This window comes from Numenius arquata, chromosome 6 (genome assembly GCF_964106895.1).
Source record: "Numenius arquata chromosome 6, bNumArq3.hap1.1, whole genome shotgun sequence".
Lineage (NCBI taxonomy): Eukaryota > Metazoa > Chordata > Aves > Charadriiformes > Scolopacidae > Numenius > Numenius arquata.
In genome coordinates, this window is record NC_133581.1 from 23,100,433 (window position 1) to 23,113,051 (window position 12,619).

The window sequence follows — 12,619 nt, forward strand, 5'->3', positions numbered from 1 at the left end:
GATTTTTTTTTCCACTACAGGTAAGCAGTGTATGCATTACCTCTAAAGTCTTTGAGACAGTTACAGAACAGGAAACTTTAATTATAGTTAAGAATTACTCTGTTCAACTTCTTATGCTTATTGCATTGTTTCTACTGAGTTAGGTACAATACTGCAGTGAAATGTTGGTGACTCCTCAGAAAAAGATGCCTACTTTTCCATGAGCTGTATTTACTTAGAGCACCATCTTCGTCTCTGTCATCTGTCAACACAGTGTTCATGCCAAAAAAAAAAAGGAAAAAAAAGTGGTGTTTCCAGCAAGCCAGGAACCCCAGTAACCAGAGTCTCCTGTCTCATCCTGCCTTTCTGACCACAAAATGTGGCTTTTTTGGAGAACATGACCTCTGACACAGCAAGGAGAAATGCTTCACTTGTGAGAAAATGTCTCTGCTGAGATGCCACTCCACAACTTTTCAGTGTGGAGAAGATGGGAGTGTTTTGGAAGTTCACAGGGAGAAAATTTAGTGCCCAAAAAGAGTAGCCTCAGTCCTGGATTTGTGGTGTTGGAGGAGAGAAGTTTTAATGCTGGGGAAGGCATCCTGGCTGTCCTTCCCAGCTGCTCTCCTCCTCAGTGGAAAGGCAGAGGAAGCCCAGGCCTGCCCTGTGTCTTCGTGTGTGCGCATGTGTGTGCAACACCTATTTCCGCTGGTTTGCATCAGGTAATTCTTCCCCTCCCTTTGCCTGCAGTGGCTCCTGCCAACCATCTTGTCTGTCTTCTCACCATTACTAGCCGTGGCACATGCTGCTTTTCTTCCTTGGTCGGTCCAGATATGGCTCTACTCTTCGAGCTTTTATCTTCCTTGCTGGATGGAAACAGTTGAGGCTATGAAAGTCTCCTCTCTGTGAGCAGAAAATATACTAAATTAAAGAGCTTGTGATCATACTCGCTTATCAATTATGCTAGAATTAACTTTTAAAGATCTTTGTGTTATATGAACATGATAACTGTCTTGTGGTGAGCTAAGGAAAACAATGGAGAGGAAGTACTGTTTTATAGCTATTAGGTTGGTCAAAGTCTGTGGTAGCACTGAGGCCATAGCGATGTGAGTTTATAGCGATTAAGGAAACCTAACCTGGCTGCCACTGCCTTAGCTGAAATGTCCAAAGTGGAATGTTTCATTGAAACTTCCCCACTCCCCAAGAAACTATTCATAATTATTTTGAGAGAAAAGAAAAATACTTTGGCTTTTCAGTTCTAAAAAATATCTCAGGCAGGTATGAGTGTCGGGTAAAGTAAGTGTTTATCCTTATTTTTAATTCTTTTTTTTCAAGGTGGCTGGGCTCCCTCCTGCCAGCATGCCATTGTTGGAGGGGTTTGCTCATTAATCATGGAGGACTTGAACCTGGAAAGTGCTGGATTGTCCTCAGCTCCTTTTGAGTCAATGGGAGTTCATGGTACTCAGTTTCTTGAAAAATTAGACCTTCTGAAAGTTGGGGCATATAAAATGTGCTTTTACCTCAAAGCTCTTCAGAAAAGGGCATGGAGCATGCTATAAATGAAGTATTCAGAGGGGAAAGCAAAAATTTTCTGGCTTATTCCCGGCACCAAGTATTTAATCATGACTTTTGGTCTAAGAAAATGTACAAGCTCTCAACATTGCCAATTTATTTTACCCACAAACCAACAACAGACTGATGATGTGCACACAAAGGTTATTTATTTTGAGCACAGCCAGGGAATGTGAGTATTCCAAATGCTTCCTTATATCTCCCCATGGGATCTCTTTAATAAGTTGCATAATATTTTTCTGTACTAGAGGATTGTAAGATAGACATGGTAGGTCTCTTCTTTACTTAAATGCACTGGTTATGTTTTCTCTTTTCTTCTTTGAAGGAAGTGTAAGCACAGAATGAATAGTTTGAGAACAGTGTTAAATTAAAAAGCATAACTTCAAAGACCTTTTTAACAATTTATTCTAAAACTATCAGCCAACAGATAATGTTCCAAGCAAAATAACTAATTATGTGGGAGGTTAGGCAAGCATTGATTTAGTTTTTGATTTCTTGGACTGCTAGATAATTCTTCAATAGCAAGAAGAAGAATACATGAATTAAATCTCTGGACTTGAGTCCAAGTAGACCCTCTTCTGAGGATGAGTTTATACGTAACAATTTTCTTGGAAAATGTGAAAGTTACTTGGATATTTTCTGTGGACCTTGGCTGACTCTAAGACGCTCCCCATTACAGATTGACAGAAAGGTTAAAGAAGGATAAGGGAGTGCCGCAATGAAAGTATTTTAGTTCTTGCAAACTTATGTTAATTTAGAATAGCATTGCTCTTACAGAATGTAAGGGTATTTATCTGGAGTATCAGGCACAGTTTGACAGTGATCATGTTACTAGGAAAAGCCGATGGGGCTCAGTGGGCCAAACATCATTACTTTATATCATCAGCACATGACAAGGTAAGACTCCAAACACATAACTTTAGCATTTAACATGTGGAGACATGAAGATAAAATTCCTTTCTATCCACTAGAGCACTGAACCCTTTTGCGTTTTGGCAAGAGAGTTAGAAAAAGGGGAGCACTCTGTAGTTACTTGTTTTCTGTTTCTTCGGTTCTGGTGTAACTTGTGAAAATGTTTCTGCTTCGCCTACTTTGTATATTTGCTCATGGCAAGTGATTGTGCCAGTTCTAAATTGCTCTGGCTAAACTGCACTCTTGGCCCTAGCTTGTGCAGTGGGAGAAGATTCCCTCAAATAGTGTTGACTTTCAGCTTCAGGTTTCTAAGAATTCTTAAGACCAAAGTGTTACGAGAGGTGTACTTGCTGTGACATATATTCTGCTTGGGAAAAGCATCTGGACATTTGGTTTTTCTTCATCTGTTATCTAGCAGCTATCACTGAACAGAAATTGAAGAAATCCTCAGGCTGTCAGTGAAGCTGATTGTTTTTGAAACAGTCGGCTTGAGTTTGTAGGGTTTTTATGACAGTCTTTGTGAAGTACATGTCATGACAGCACAAGTATGTTACATTTACTTGTAACGCTTATCTTGGATGCCCCTATTAACTTTTTGTACCTGGTTATCCAGTCACCACATGCTGTGTTCATATTGGATATGCAGTTTGTGGATTTAATTTTGTTAGATAGAACCTGCTTTAACAGGACCTGTGTTTGTCTTTTCTAGGAATAACATGCTTGGAAGTACTTGGTAGTGTTCATCACCTGGACCCCAGCACAAGAGTTCCAGCTTAATCCTTTCAAACACTTCTAATAGAACATGGGGGAAAACGATGATGAAAAATACAGTCAAGCTGGCCAGATATTTGAAAACTTTGTACAAGCGTCAACATGCAAAGGTACCATTCAGGCCTTTAACATTCTCACTCGTCAACTTGAATTAGATCCTTTGGACAATAGAAACTTTTACACCAAACTGAAGTCAAGAGTGACCACGTGGAAGGCCAAAGCTTTGTGGAACAAGCTTGATAAAAGAGCAAGTCACAAAGAGTATAAACGTGGAAAATCTTGTATGAACACTAAGGTAAGTGGAGAAGCTCAGGTTTGGGTTTCATAGCTTAGAATCTTTTAAACTTGTTTTTCTGCAGAAGCAAGCTTTCTACCATCACATGTAATGTGTCTACTCATGTAACCCTTACTTTAATATACTTTTGGAAACTATGGTTGTTACCAACTGATTTTGACAAATTTTTGTTCTGCAAGTTATGTGGAAATGCACAGCATGTAAGAGTGATCCAAAAAGCACACTGTTTTATAGTCTGCCTCAATCATGGCAGAAAAGGTTTCTGCCCTCTTTAGATATCAGCATCAATCAGGCATAAGATGTAAACTCATGAGGGCAGTAGGCTTTGTTCATTCCAGGCTCACAAAAACTACCTGCTTTATTAAACAGGGTTTTGCAAGGTTAAAATCATTTGCATATTTAGCAGGCTCCTCAGTTTGCTGCTTGGTGCATGCTGTAAGAGACCAGGGCTGGCCATGTGTTTCAACAGCAGTTCCTAAACCATTCTCTGGTTTAGGAAAGTGCTGCTTGGAGGTCTGAGGATCTGTCTTTGTCACCTAGCATTGGCTCTACTTGATAAACAACAGCAAAAAGAAAATCCTGCACTATTGATGGATTTAAATACTTTCCTGTAACTGCTTTTTTGCAAGCACAATGTGGATAATTGCTATGTGGTAGTTACTGAAGGAGATCATCTGCTTGGTTGTGGAAAGGACAGGAAATGATTTCTTCAGCAGAGTATGCAATACCATATTTTGATAGAGAGAACCACTGAATGTTGGTATAAATCTTGTTGACAAAACTGTACAAAATATGGTAGTTCATGCCACTTGTTTCATGTAGCTATCACAGAATATTTTTAATAGCTTTGTTTCAGAGCAATTCACTTACTGCCAAGTGATGGCTAAAAGTTGCCCCAAGAAGGGCAAGTTTTAAGAAGTTACTTGACCGTATAGAGGTAGAAGAGAGAAGAAGGGCACGCTGGGGGGTAACTAGGCAGGAAACTGTGGAGGACATTTTAATTTAGTATCACTGAAGTGTTATTTTATGGATTCAGTAGATAGGCAGTGTTTAAAGTCTCTTTCTCTTTATTTGCATCATTGCATTGAAGCTTCTCAAAAGCAGCAGGGAGAAGGGCACTGCTTTACCTTCAGTACATATAGAAGCCTCTGTTTGTATTTATTAATTTTTAGTAAGTTCCCAATGATTATTAATTTTTTCTACAGTAATAAATGTCCTTACTGCAGTTTTCTTTAGAAAATGAAGAGTGCTATTTCAGCTGTTTGGACTGTTTTCCTGACAGCCTCTGTTTTTTTCCTTTCCTTTTTCCCTTCATTTCCCTTCTTGACCTATGCTTCCTTCCTCCCTTTTGTTCTTTTGAAAAGGCCTTGAACATATGTCGTTGAGCGTCTTTGTGATGAAAACAGACAGGAAAGGGAAGGAATGAGAAAGTGGCTGATGACTAACAAATTATAGCAGATACTCCACACGCACCTCACCTACATATACAGCCCCAGGTCCAAATTTCCATGGTTAGTTTGAGGAAATACTTGCAACACAAAAAAGCGGTTTTAAGAACCATGTGAAATATAAAAATGAAGTCCTTCTTTCTCAACTGTGACATTACAAAGTCAAGGCCTGGTTCTGCAAAGTTCTTAAGCAATGTGATTAATTTTATATGTGGTGAGAAGACTCATGGAAATTGGTTGGTACATAAAATGCAGCCTGTGTAATGCTTTACAAGGTTGCCAAACAGGAGGCTAATCAACACCTTCTGCAGTGTTGAAAGTATGGTATTACTGCTCGTTGAGAATAAAGATTAAATTTTAATGGCATGGTGTAAGTATTTGCAGAAATTAATGGACAGATCTATGATGCACACATCATCAAATTGCAAATCAATATAGAATGTCTGTATGTGAACAGTGTGTGTATAGATGTTCTGTGAAGTACTTGTAGATGTTCCTTAGGAACCTGGACCATGCCCAGAGCTGCACTTTACTGTGTCATCACTGATTTTAACGAGAGAAACATGAATCTTCAGATTGCTGCAAATGAAAGCAGTAACCACAGTCTGCAGGCTCTGTGGGGATATCTACCAAACATTCCTCACGCGTGAATCACAGTCTGCTCTGAAAGCCTATCTATGCAATGTGAATGAGAGGAGACACTTTGCGAGAAGATTGCGGGCTCCCTGATCATTGCCACGGTGTACTCTGACAGCCCCACTTACAGATAAGGAATTCTCAGAAATGCTGGCAATGCAGAGAGATTAGGCTACAATATACATACCTCCATTTTCCTTTGGTGCAAGTGGTGATTTTAAGTTTCTGTCTGTCTTAAGTGTTATGCCAGCTACCATTTTTAGTAGTGAAGCAGGCAAACAGGAGTTAGCAGGCTAAATCCTGAAAGCGGTGCCCAGTGCTCACCTCCTTGGAGTTGCCTGGGGACTGGTTGAAGTAGATCAGCCTGGAGTAAAAATCTTACTTGTTAAAGCAGGATCACAAAATGAGCTAAGTGGATTTTTGCAATTGCAGTTCTGTTAACAGAGCCAAGGTTGCTAGTAGGCACCATTTAGAAAAAAGATGTGACTTGAAGGCTTTATTATGAGGTTGTGGCCATGAGCCGTGTAGCTGAGTCTGCAGCTCAGAGTTCTTCTCAGATACGGCTTTGCAATCTGTCTGGCTTCTTGCAATCTTCCCAATATTCGGAGGAGATAAAGGAGATAAAATGCAATCAGGATCTAAACTACTTACAGGCGTTTTTTGGTGGTGTGTTGTTTTTGTTTTTTTTTTAAACTGTGAACCTGCTGCCCTGCCCAAAAACTGTTCATTTTTTTGCACGGTGTTTAAGAGCTGAATGCTGTACTTGTTGATTTTTGTGCTTGTAAACTCTTCAACCACACTTAAGTTACTCATTGCAATATACACAAGTTTTGTACTTACAGAACGTTGCACTCCAACTAAATAACAATAATCCTGTGTCTTAACCTCTCTTGAAGAACATTGCCAAATATGGCTTTCAAAGTTTCTACAATGATATGATTTTAAGCTGGATGAATAAAACAAGTTGACCAATTTTCAAGAAGTTCAAACCGAGTGCTATTTCAGAGTTGCCTTACTGTAGACTTCATTTTCCCTTTAATTCTTTGTAGAAGAAAAAAGCCCAAAAGCAAACTGCTGCATAAAGACATGCACAAAATCAGGGCAGAAGCAAACTTTTTTTTGAAACTGCAGGAGTCGATCTGTATGTATGTTAAATGTGTATTAAGCATACACTTCCTTCCATCACAAACTTGTGAAATAGGAATGAGTACTGTTCAGAATAGGTGTTTCTGGAGCTGGCATTTGCACAGTTCACCAGTATTAGAGAGAAACAGAAGTCTGTCCAAAGTAGCCAAAACTCTAGAAATCATACTGTGATTTTTGCAAATATGTCTACAAAAAGAGCACACTATTATTATCTTGGCAAAGTTTCTCTCTCATTTTCCATCTTTCACTAATCAATGGAGAATAGCATGCTTGGAATCTGATTATTTGTTTCTTCATGGAATTAAAAGTAGCTAGACAATTGAAGAAGATTAAAGGTTTAGCATATGCTGTTCACCATGCTAGCGGTTTGAGGGTCTCTCTAAATTTTTGAACTTGAAAAACGTAATATGATGATGAACAAGAATTCCTCCAGCTAGTTGCAGAGCGTCTTCAATAGCCTTTTTAAGGTGAGTGTTCTCTAGACTTTTATTTGAACCTCTCTATATGGAGTAGATTGTTTACTTGCACTTGATTTGCTGGCAGTTTTCTCTGTAAATGATACAGATGTATGCATGCACATGTAAATGAGGCTCCCACTGATGTTTGAGATGTGTATGTATATGTATCAGAGGGCAGAACCTGACTCACGCTGTGCACCTGAAATTCTGGCTCTCCCATGACTGTAGGAAGGATGCTTGAGGAGAGCAGAGATCGAGGCACATGAAAATATCCCAGACTTACTCTGAAGGGAGGTGTTGATTCTCTGAAGCATGCAAATGTGGTGTTGTCTTCCCCCTCAAACATGTATGCCTTTTTTTCCAAACACATGCTTACACTTGAGGAGAACTAAGGAAACTTGTTTAAAGTGCTAATGTGTAATTGTCAGCTCCCTTGGTAGACTCTAACATTTCTCTCTGGATATACGCAGTTTCAGGTGATGGTGTTTCGCATGGAGGGGGGAGGGCAGTGGCAAACTCCGGTGAACGGCTTTGGTCTTCTGAGCATTGTCTCTATTGTAGATGCCACCTTGGGCGTGGTTCTATTGTAGGCCCCACCTTGGGCATGGTTCAGAGGACTTGTACAGTCTGAGTGGGGATTTTGAGGCCTAACTGGACAACATTAACATAAAGCAAGTCAATTAAATTAAGCTAAGAAGTTTCAAGTGCTGTGTATATAAATACATACATATGTGCATTTGTAGGTATACGTGTGTGTATATATGTATCTTACAGATTCCTGAAAAACAAATGAAGTGATCTTGAACTCGGTCCCTGTTGACCTTTTGTTTTCCTTGTTCCTGGACTTGGCCTTTCAAAGCTTGTTTTACAATAGATTAGGTTCCCTTCCAAAAACTGCTGTTGGGAAACTTATTGCAAGAGAATGACTCTAAAATTTATTTATGACCACACTTCCAGGGCTTGCATAAAAACAGAGTGACTCTTTTCAGTAGTGTCATATGCTGTCAGTCCTATCCAGACTTGGTGGCATTGGTGTCTCTGTTGTAAGGAAGGCTCCACGGGCTCCTCTGGTGGGCTGCTGCTTTAGCTGAGGTAGCATTACAGAGAGCTTGAGGGGGGACGGGAGCAGAGGGGAGTCAGGGGCCAGGGTGTGAGTCAGCTGAAGAAGAGCCCTGGGTCAGAAATGGGGATGGAGGCTGGAGGTTTTGCGACTGACTCAGCAGTGGCCCCGAGCCTCCTCTCCGTGTACTAACCACAATGGTGTACCCGCAAATGATAAAACGGGACGGTCTTTATCTGCCAAACTCTTTCCATTCCTTTTCATGTTGTCTTCATTTCCAAAGACTGTCAAATGAATGCTTTGGGAGTTAGTAAAGCCTACTTCCCTTGTGCTCTCCTTCCCACAGAGTTGAGAAAGGAGAGCAACTCCCGGACCTTGCTGGGTGCTGCCATGTTACTTAGCTATAGGATAATCGGCAGGACGAGGAGTGGATACCAGGTCTCTCTCCTTGTTATTAGGTAGCAATTTGCTTCCTACCAGTCCTCAGTTGTTTACAAACGTCCTAATCGGCAGTCTTGTCCCTCATGGTAAATGAGGCAGGTTGGGTTCTAGATGTCTTCCTCTCCCCTCTTCCCACCTTCCTCTGTAGTGCTAAACAAATACTTGTCTCTTAATTAAGCAAATCTCAGCATGTATAAACCTGCTGGTGTTGTGGCTAAATTTCCTCCTGAAGGGCTGTCTTGGTTGATCCTTCAGACGCAACTGGGATTTCCAGCCAGGTTTCTCCTGTGCTGTATATACTGGTACAGAAGCCAGTGATTTCGTGTGTTCAAGTGTTGTGACTGATTGATTGTGTCCCTTGAGACAAATACTTGCTTTTTTAAGAGAGTAATTTAATTGTAAGGTGAAAGAAGGGAATACCAGTTATGTTTCAACTCAAAAATATCCTTATTATAATAAAAACTTTAACCTGTTTATTCTGTGAAGAGCGAATATCCAGATGGCACGTCCCTTTCGCTGGATTTACTAATCTCTTCAAAATAATAATTGAAATGGGGAGATTTCCAAACCTGATAATCAGGGTTTATAATGAACACACCAAACTTATCTTAGATGTATTAGATAGCATTGCTACCTTGCTTATTATAATAGAAGTGCATTCCTGTGAAGTTTATAAAACTTGAAACCAGAAGATGACTGCCATATTTATAGGAAGTTTAGTGAATGAAAGATTGTGACTTCTCACAAAAAGACATTCAGCTGCTTTTTTGGGGGTATTTTTTGTCGTGGTTTTTTTTTTTGTTGTTGTTGCTTTGGGTTTGTTTCTTGGTTTCTTGTTTGTTTTTTAAAATGCAAATGCACAGTGCTTGGATAGCAGAATCCAGAAGCTTTGGAGGTTTTGGGGGCATTAAGGGCCATTTATTTTACTGACTTCTTAGGTGACACCTAGATGTGTTCGGTGTACTTGAAAGTCAAGCCGTTTATTTTGGTAGCCGTGCTTCTTTGCTCTTGCCTTTTGGGACATGGCACCTAAAGCCTTGCACTGGATTTTCATTGTAAATTTCTTTTAAAGAACTTTAATAAGCAGCTTTTAGAGAGTTCTCTCAAAGTAGTAGAATATGTGGGACTGATGGGAATGAGTGGTAAGAAAGATTTGTTTGAGATGAGGGGAGAAGCAGCATATCACCTATGAACTTGCAGTGTATCCATAGTTGTTGACACTGTCTATGCCTTCGTTTCTCTAAAGATTTTTAGAGAGGGGATGGGGAGAAGCTCGGGTGATGACAGGACACACAGCAGACAGGGTTCTTTGAAAAGAAAACAAAGTATTTGACTCTTTGAGCTGTGTTTTAAACTGAGATTGGGCCGAATTACGTCAGCAAAAGCAAATGTTTGGCATGTGATTTGGTAATGAAATCACTTATTTTTATTATCCTACAGACATTTCCACAAACACATGATTTTTCAGCTTTATCAGTCATGAAAAGCAATGAAGCCTGGCCAAAGTAACATAATCAGACAGCCTAAATAAGACTTTTTCAGGCATTTGGGAATTTTAAATTTTTTGGCTTGCAAAATACCAGTAGCTTTACATCTGTACTTTAACAGCACTGTGCTGTGTCTCTGTCTCTTGCTTAATGACTTTGCAAGTAATCCGCAGAAGGGAACTGTCCCACCCTGACCTGATTTCCTAGATATTTTATAGAGATTCCCACAGGGAGTGACACCCAGTTACTTTCACACAAAACGCTACTATTGCCACCACAAGTGGCTTAATTAAGTTTGAATGAAACAAAAGGTCACAACAGGGTGTGATGCTCTAACTGTGGCTTTGTAGTGCTTCTGGGTTTGACTGCTAGGAGCAGCAGGGCTGTGTCCAGTGTCCATCCCCCAGGCAGGGCGGTGTGTGCGGGGCGAGGGGTGCTCTCGCCTAGCCCCCGGCACACAGTTCCTGCCAACCTGTTGCCGGGGTCAGGCCATTCTCCTGGCTTCAGAGGGGCCTCCACAGTACCAGATGTGGTTGTTAGGGATTTGTTGTTAGCGACATTTCCAACTTCGCTTTGGTAATGTTTGTGTACTGATAAGTGAGGAAATACATAACTTTTGCTACCAAGAAGTGATTAAACACTTGGCTGCTAGAAACCAGATTTCAGACAATAAGGCAATTTCCTGTCTCCTACAGTTCAGGTCCTTTGTGAGGTTCCCATGTCTGTCTTGAGAACTGGGGTTTTGGGGATGTGGTTGCTCTCTTTCTTCTTTGTGCTGATGAATCTAATTTTACATTATTTTCTGGTTTAGGCATTTGTGCAGATAGCTTTTAATACACTTTTGGTAGAATGTAAAATACGACAGTTCTAAGAGATGCTGTATAGTAAGTAAAAATGTAAAATATTTTCATAGAAGCTGATTGTCTGTAGCAAATAATAGAATTTCTATTTGCATTTTCTTGCTAAAAAGCCTTCAGAGTGATGGAGTTGTGGTCAAAAAAATTTAACTGGGATCTGTTGTCATGACAAAGTAGAAATTTCCCCTTTAATGCCCTTGAAATTGGATTAATTTGCCTTACTTTCTCTGCTACAGTGTTTAAAGGTGGATTATTTTGTGTCAGTCAGTTCTCAAAATTCCCACATTCACTATCATTTCTATATGTATGCACAAAATCTGTGAACAGTCAGGTTTCTGCAAACTAATGCAGACACCTGTTTGTCATTTCAGGTCTCTAGGATACTCGTGTCTTAACTTATATATCTGATGAAAAGTACTTATTGAAAAATAATCAGAGTTTATACCACAATGTGACATTATTATAGTTTTCTAATTCTTCAGTCTTTTGACCTTTTCCTCAGGTCAGGAATATTTGGGTGAGCTTAAGATGTATTTCGGAACAAACCTGGCAGGGGGGAGAACCACCTATTTCTGTGGTGAAAAATCCTTTTCAACTGAGAGCTGTTGTCCCGGCAGCTGGTCACAGTTTGCTTCAAATCTTCCTGACCTGTGAGAGTCTGGCAGGTACCTAAACGGGCCTCGGTTTTGTTCTGGGCCCTGGGTGATGGCAGAGAGAAGGACAAGCATTATATCATTTCAGCTAAGATAGAAGGTATGCTTCACATCTACAGAAGTTTTAAATTAGAAATAGAGATGAGCTGTGGGCCTATTATACTATATACCGGGAGATGAGGCTTGAGAGATGAGGTGGGTAATGGTGACATCTTGCATTGATTGTGAATGCTATAGCCAGATATATAGGTATCTTCCTCCTGTATGAAGAAGTTGGCCCAGCATGTCTGACGGAAGCAGAAGTTGCAATTCTGACTTGACCCTTATAGAACCCTTTCTTTAACGAGCAAACTTGTGAATATGGTTTATGTTAAATTATGTCACTGGAGAAGCTAAAGAACTGTACTTACAGTGATGCTAGTGACAGTTTGCTGCTGGACTGGGGAGGTGCATTAAGTGAGATTTCAGTGATTCATGTTGTAGGCTGCTACTTGTCATACCCAAAGACCCGAAGAGGAACGCTACATAGTTACTTGGAGCACAACCAGCGTTGTTATTCTTTTTACTTTCCCTCTAATAATCCTAACGCTGCTAGATCAAATTCTCATTAGTTTTTCAAAGTTTGCATTTTGCCTTGGCCATTTGCAGTTCCTGTTCCAGTTCTTAAGAACGGCTTGTGTTTCCCAAGGTCGTGCTGCTGAAGAAACCAAGCAAGAGATACTGCCATGCTTGTCTTGCATCGCTCTCTGGATTTGTTCATTTGACTAAGATGTTAACTTAGAAGGAACCATGTGGTTATGTCACACTTCAAATTAGTCTTGTGTTGCTTACTTCCACTGCCAACAGCGAGTTACAAGAGCAGCTTTAAAAGGAGCTGTGCAACAGCAAATACTTCTCTCTGTGACTG

At 40.2% G+C, this 12,619-nt stretch overlaps 1 protein-coding gene across 1 annotated transcript in view; it reads left to right on the forward strand.

Moving 5' to 3' along the window:
• Positions 1–3,262: 3,262 nt before the first annotated feature.
• The window catches only part of MICAL2 (microtubule associated monooxygenase, calponin and LIM domain containing 2), a 107,333-nt gene continuing 97,976 nt past the window's right edge, over positions 3,263–12,619 (forward strand). Inside the window, exon 1 of the mRNA XM_074149933.1 lies at positions 3,263–3,526. Within this exon, the coding sequence (XP_074006034.1) occupies positions 3,263–3,526 (264 nt within the window). The remainder of the gene's footprint in view (positions 3,527–12,619) is intronic.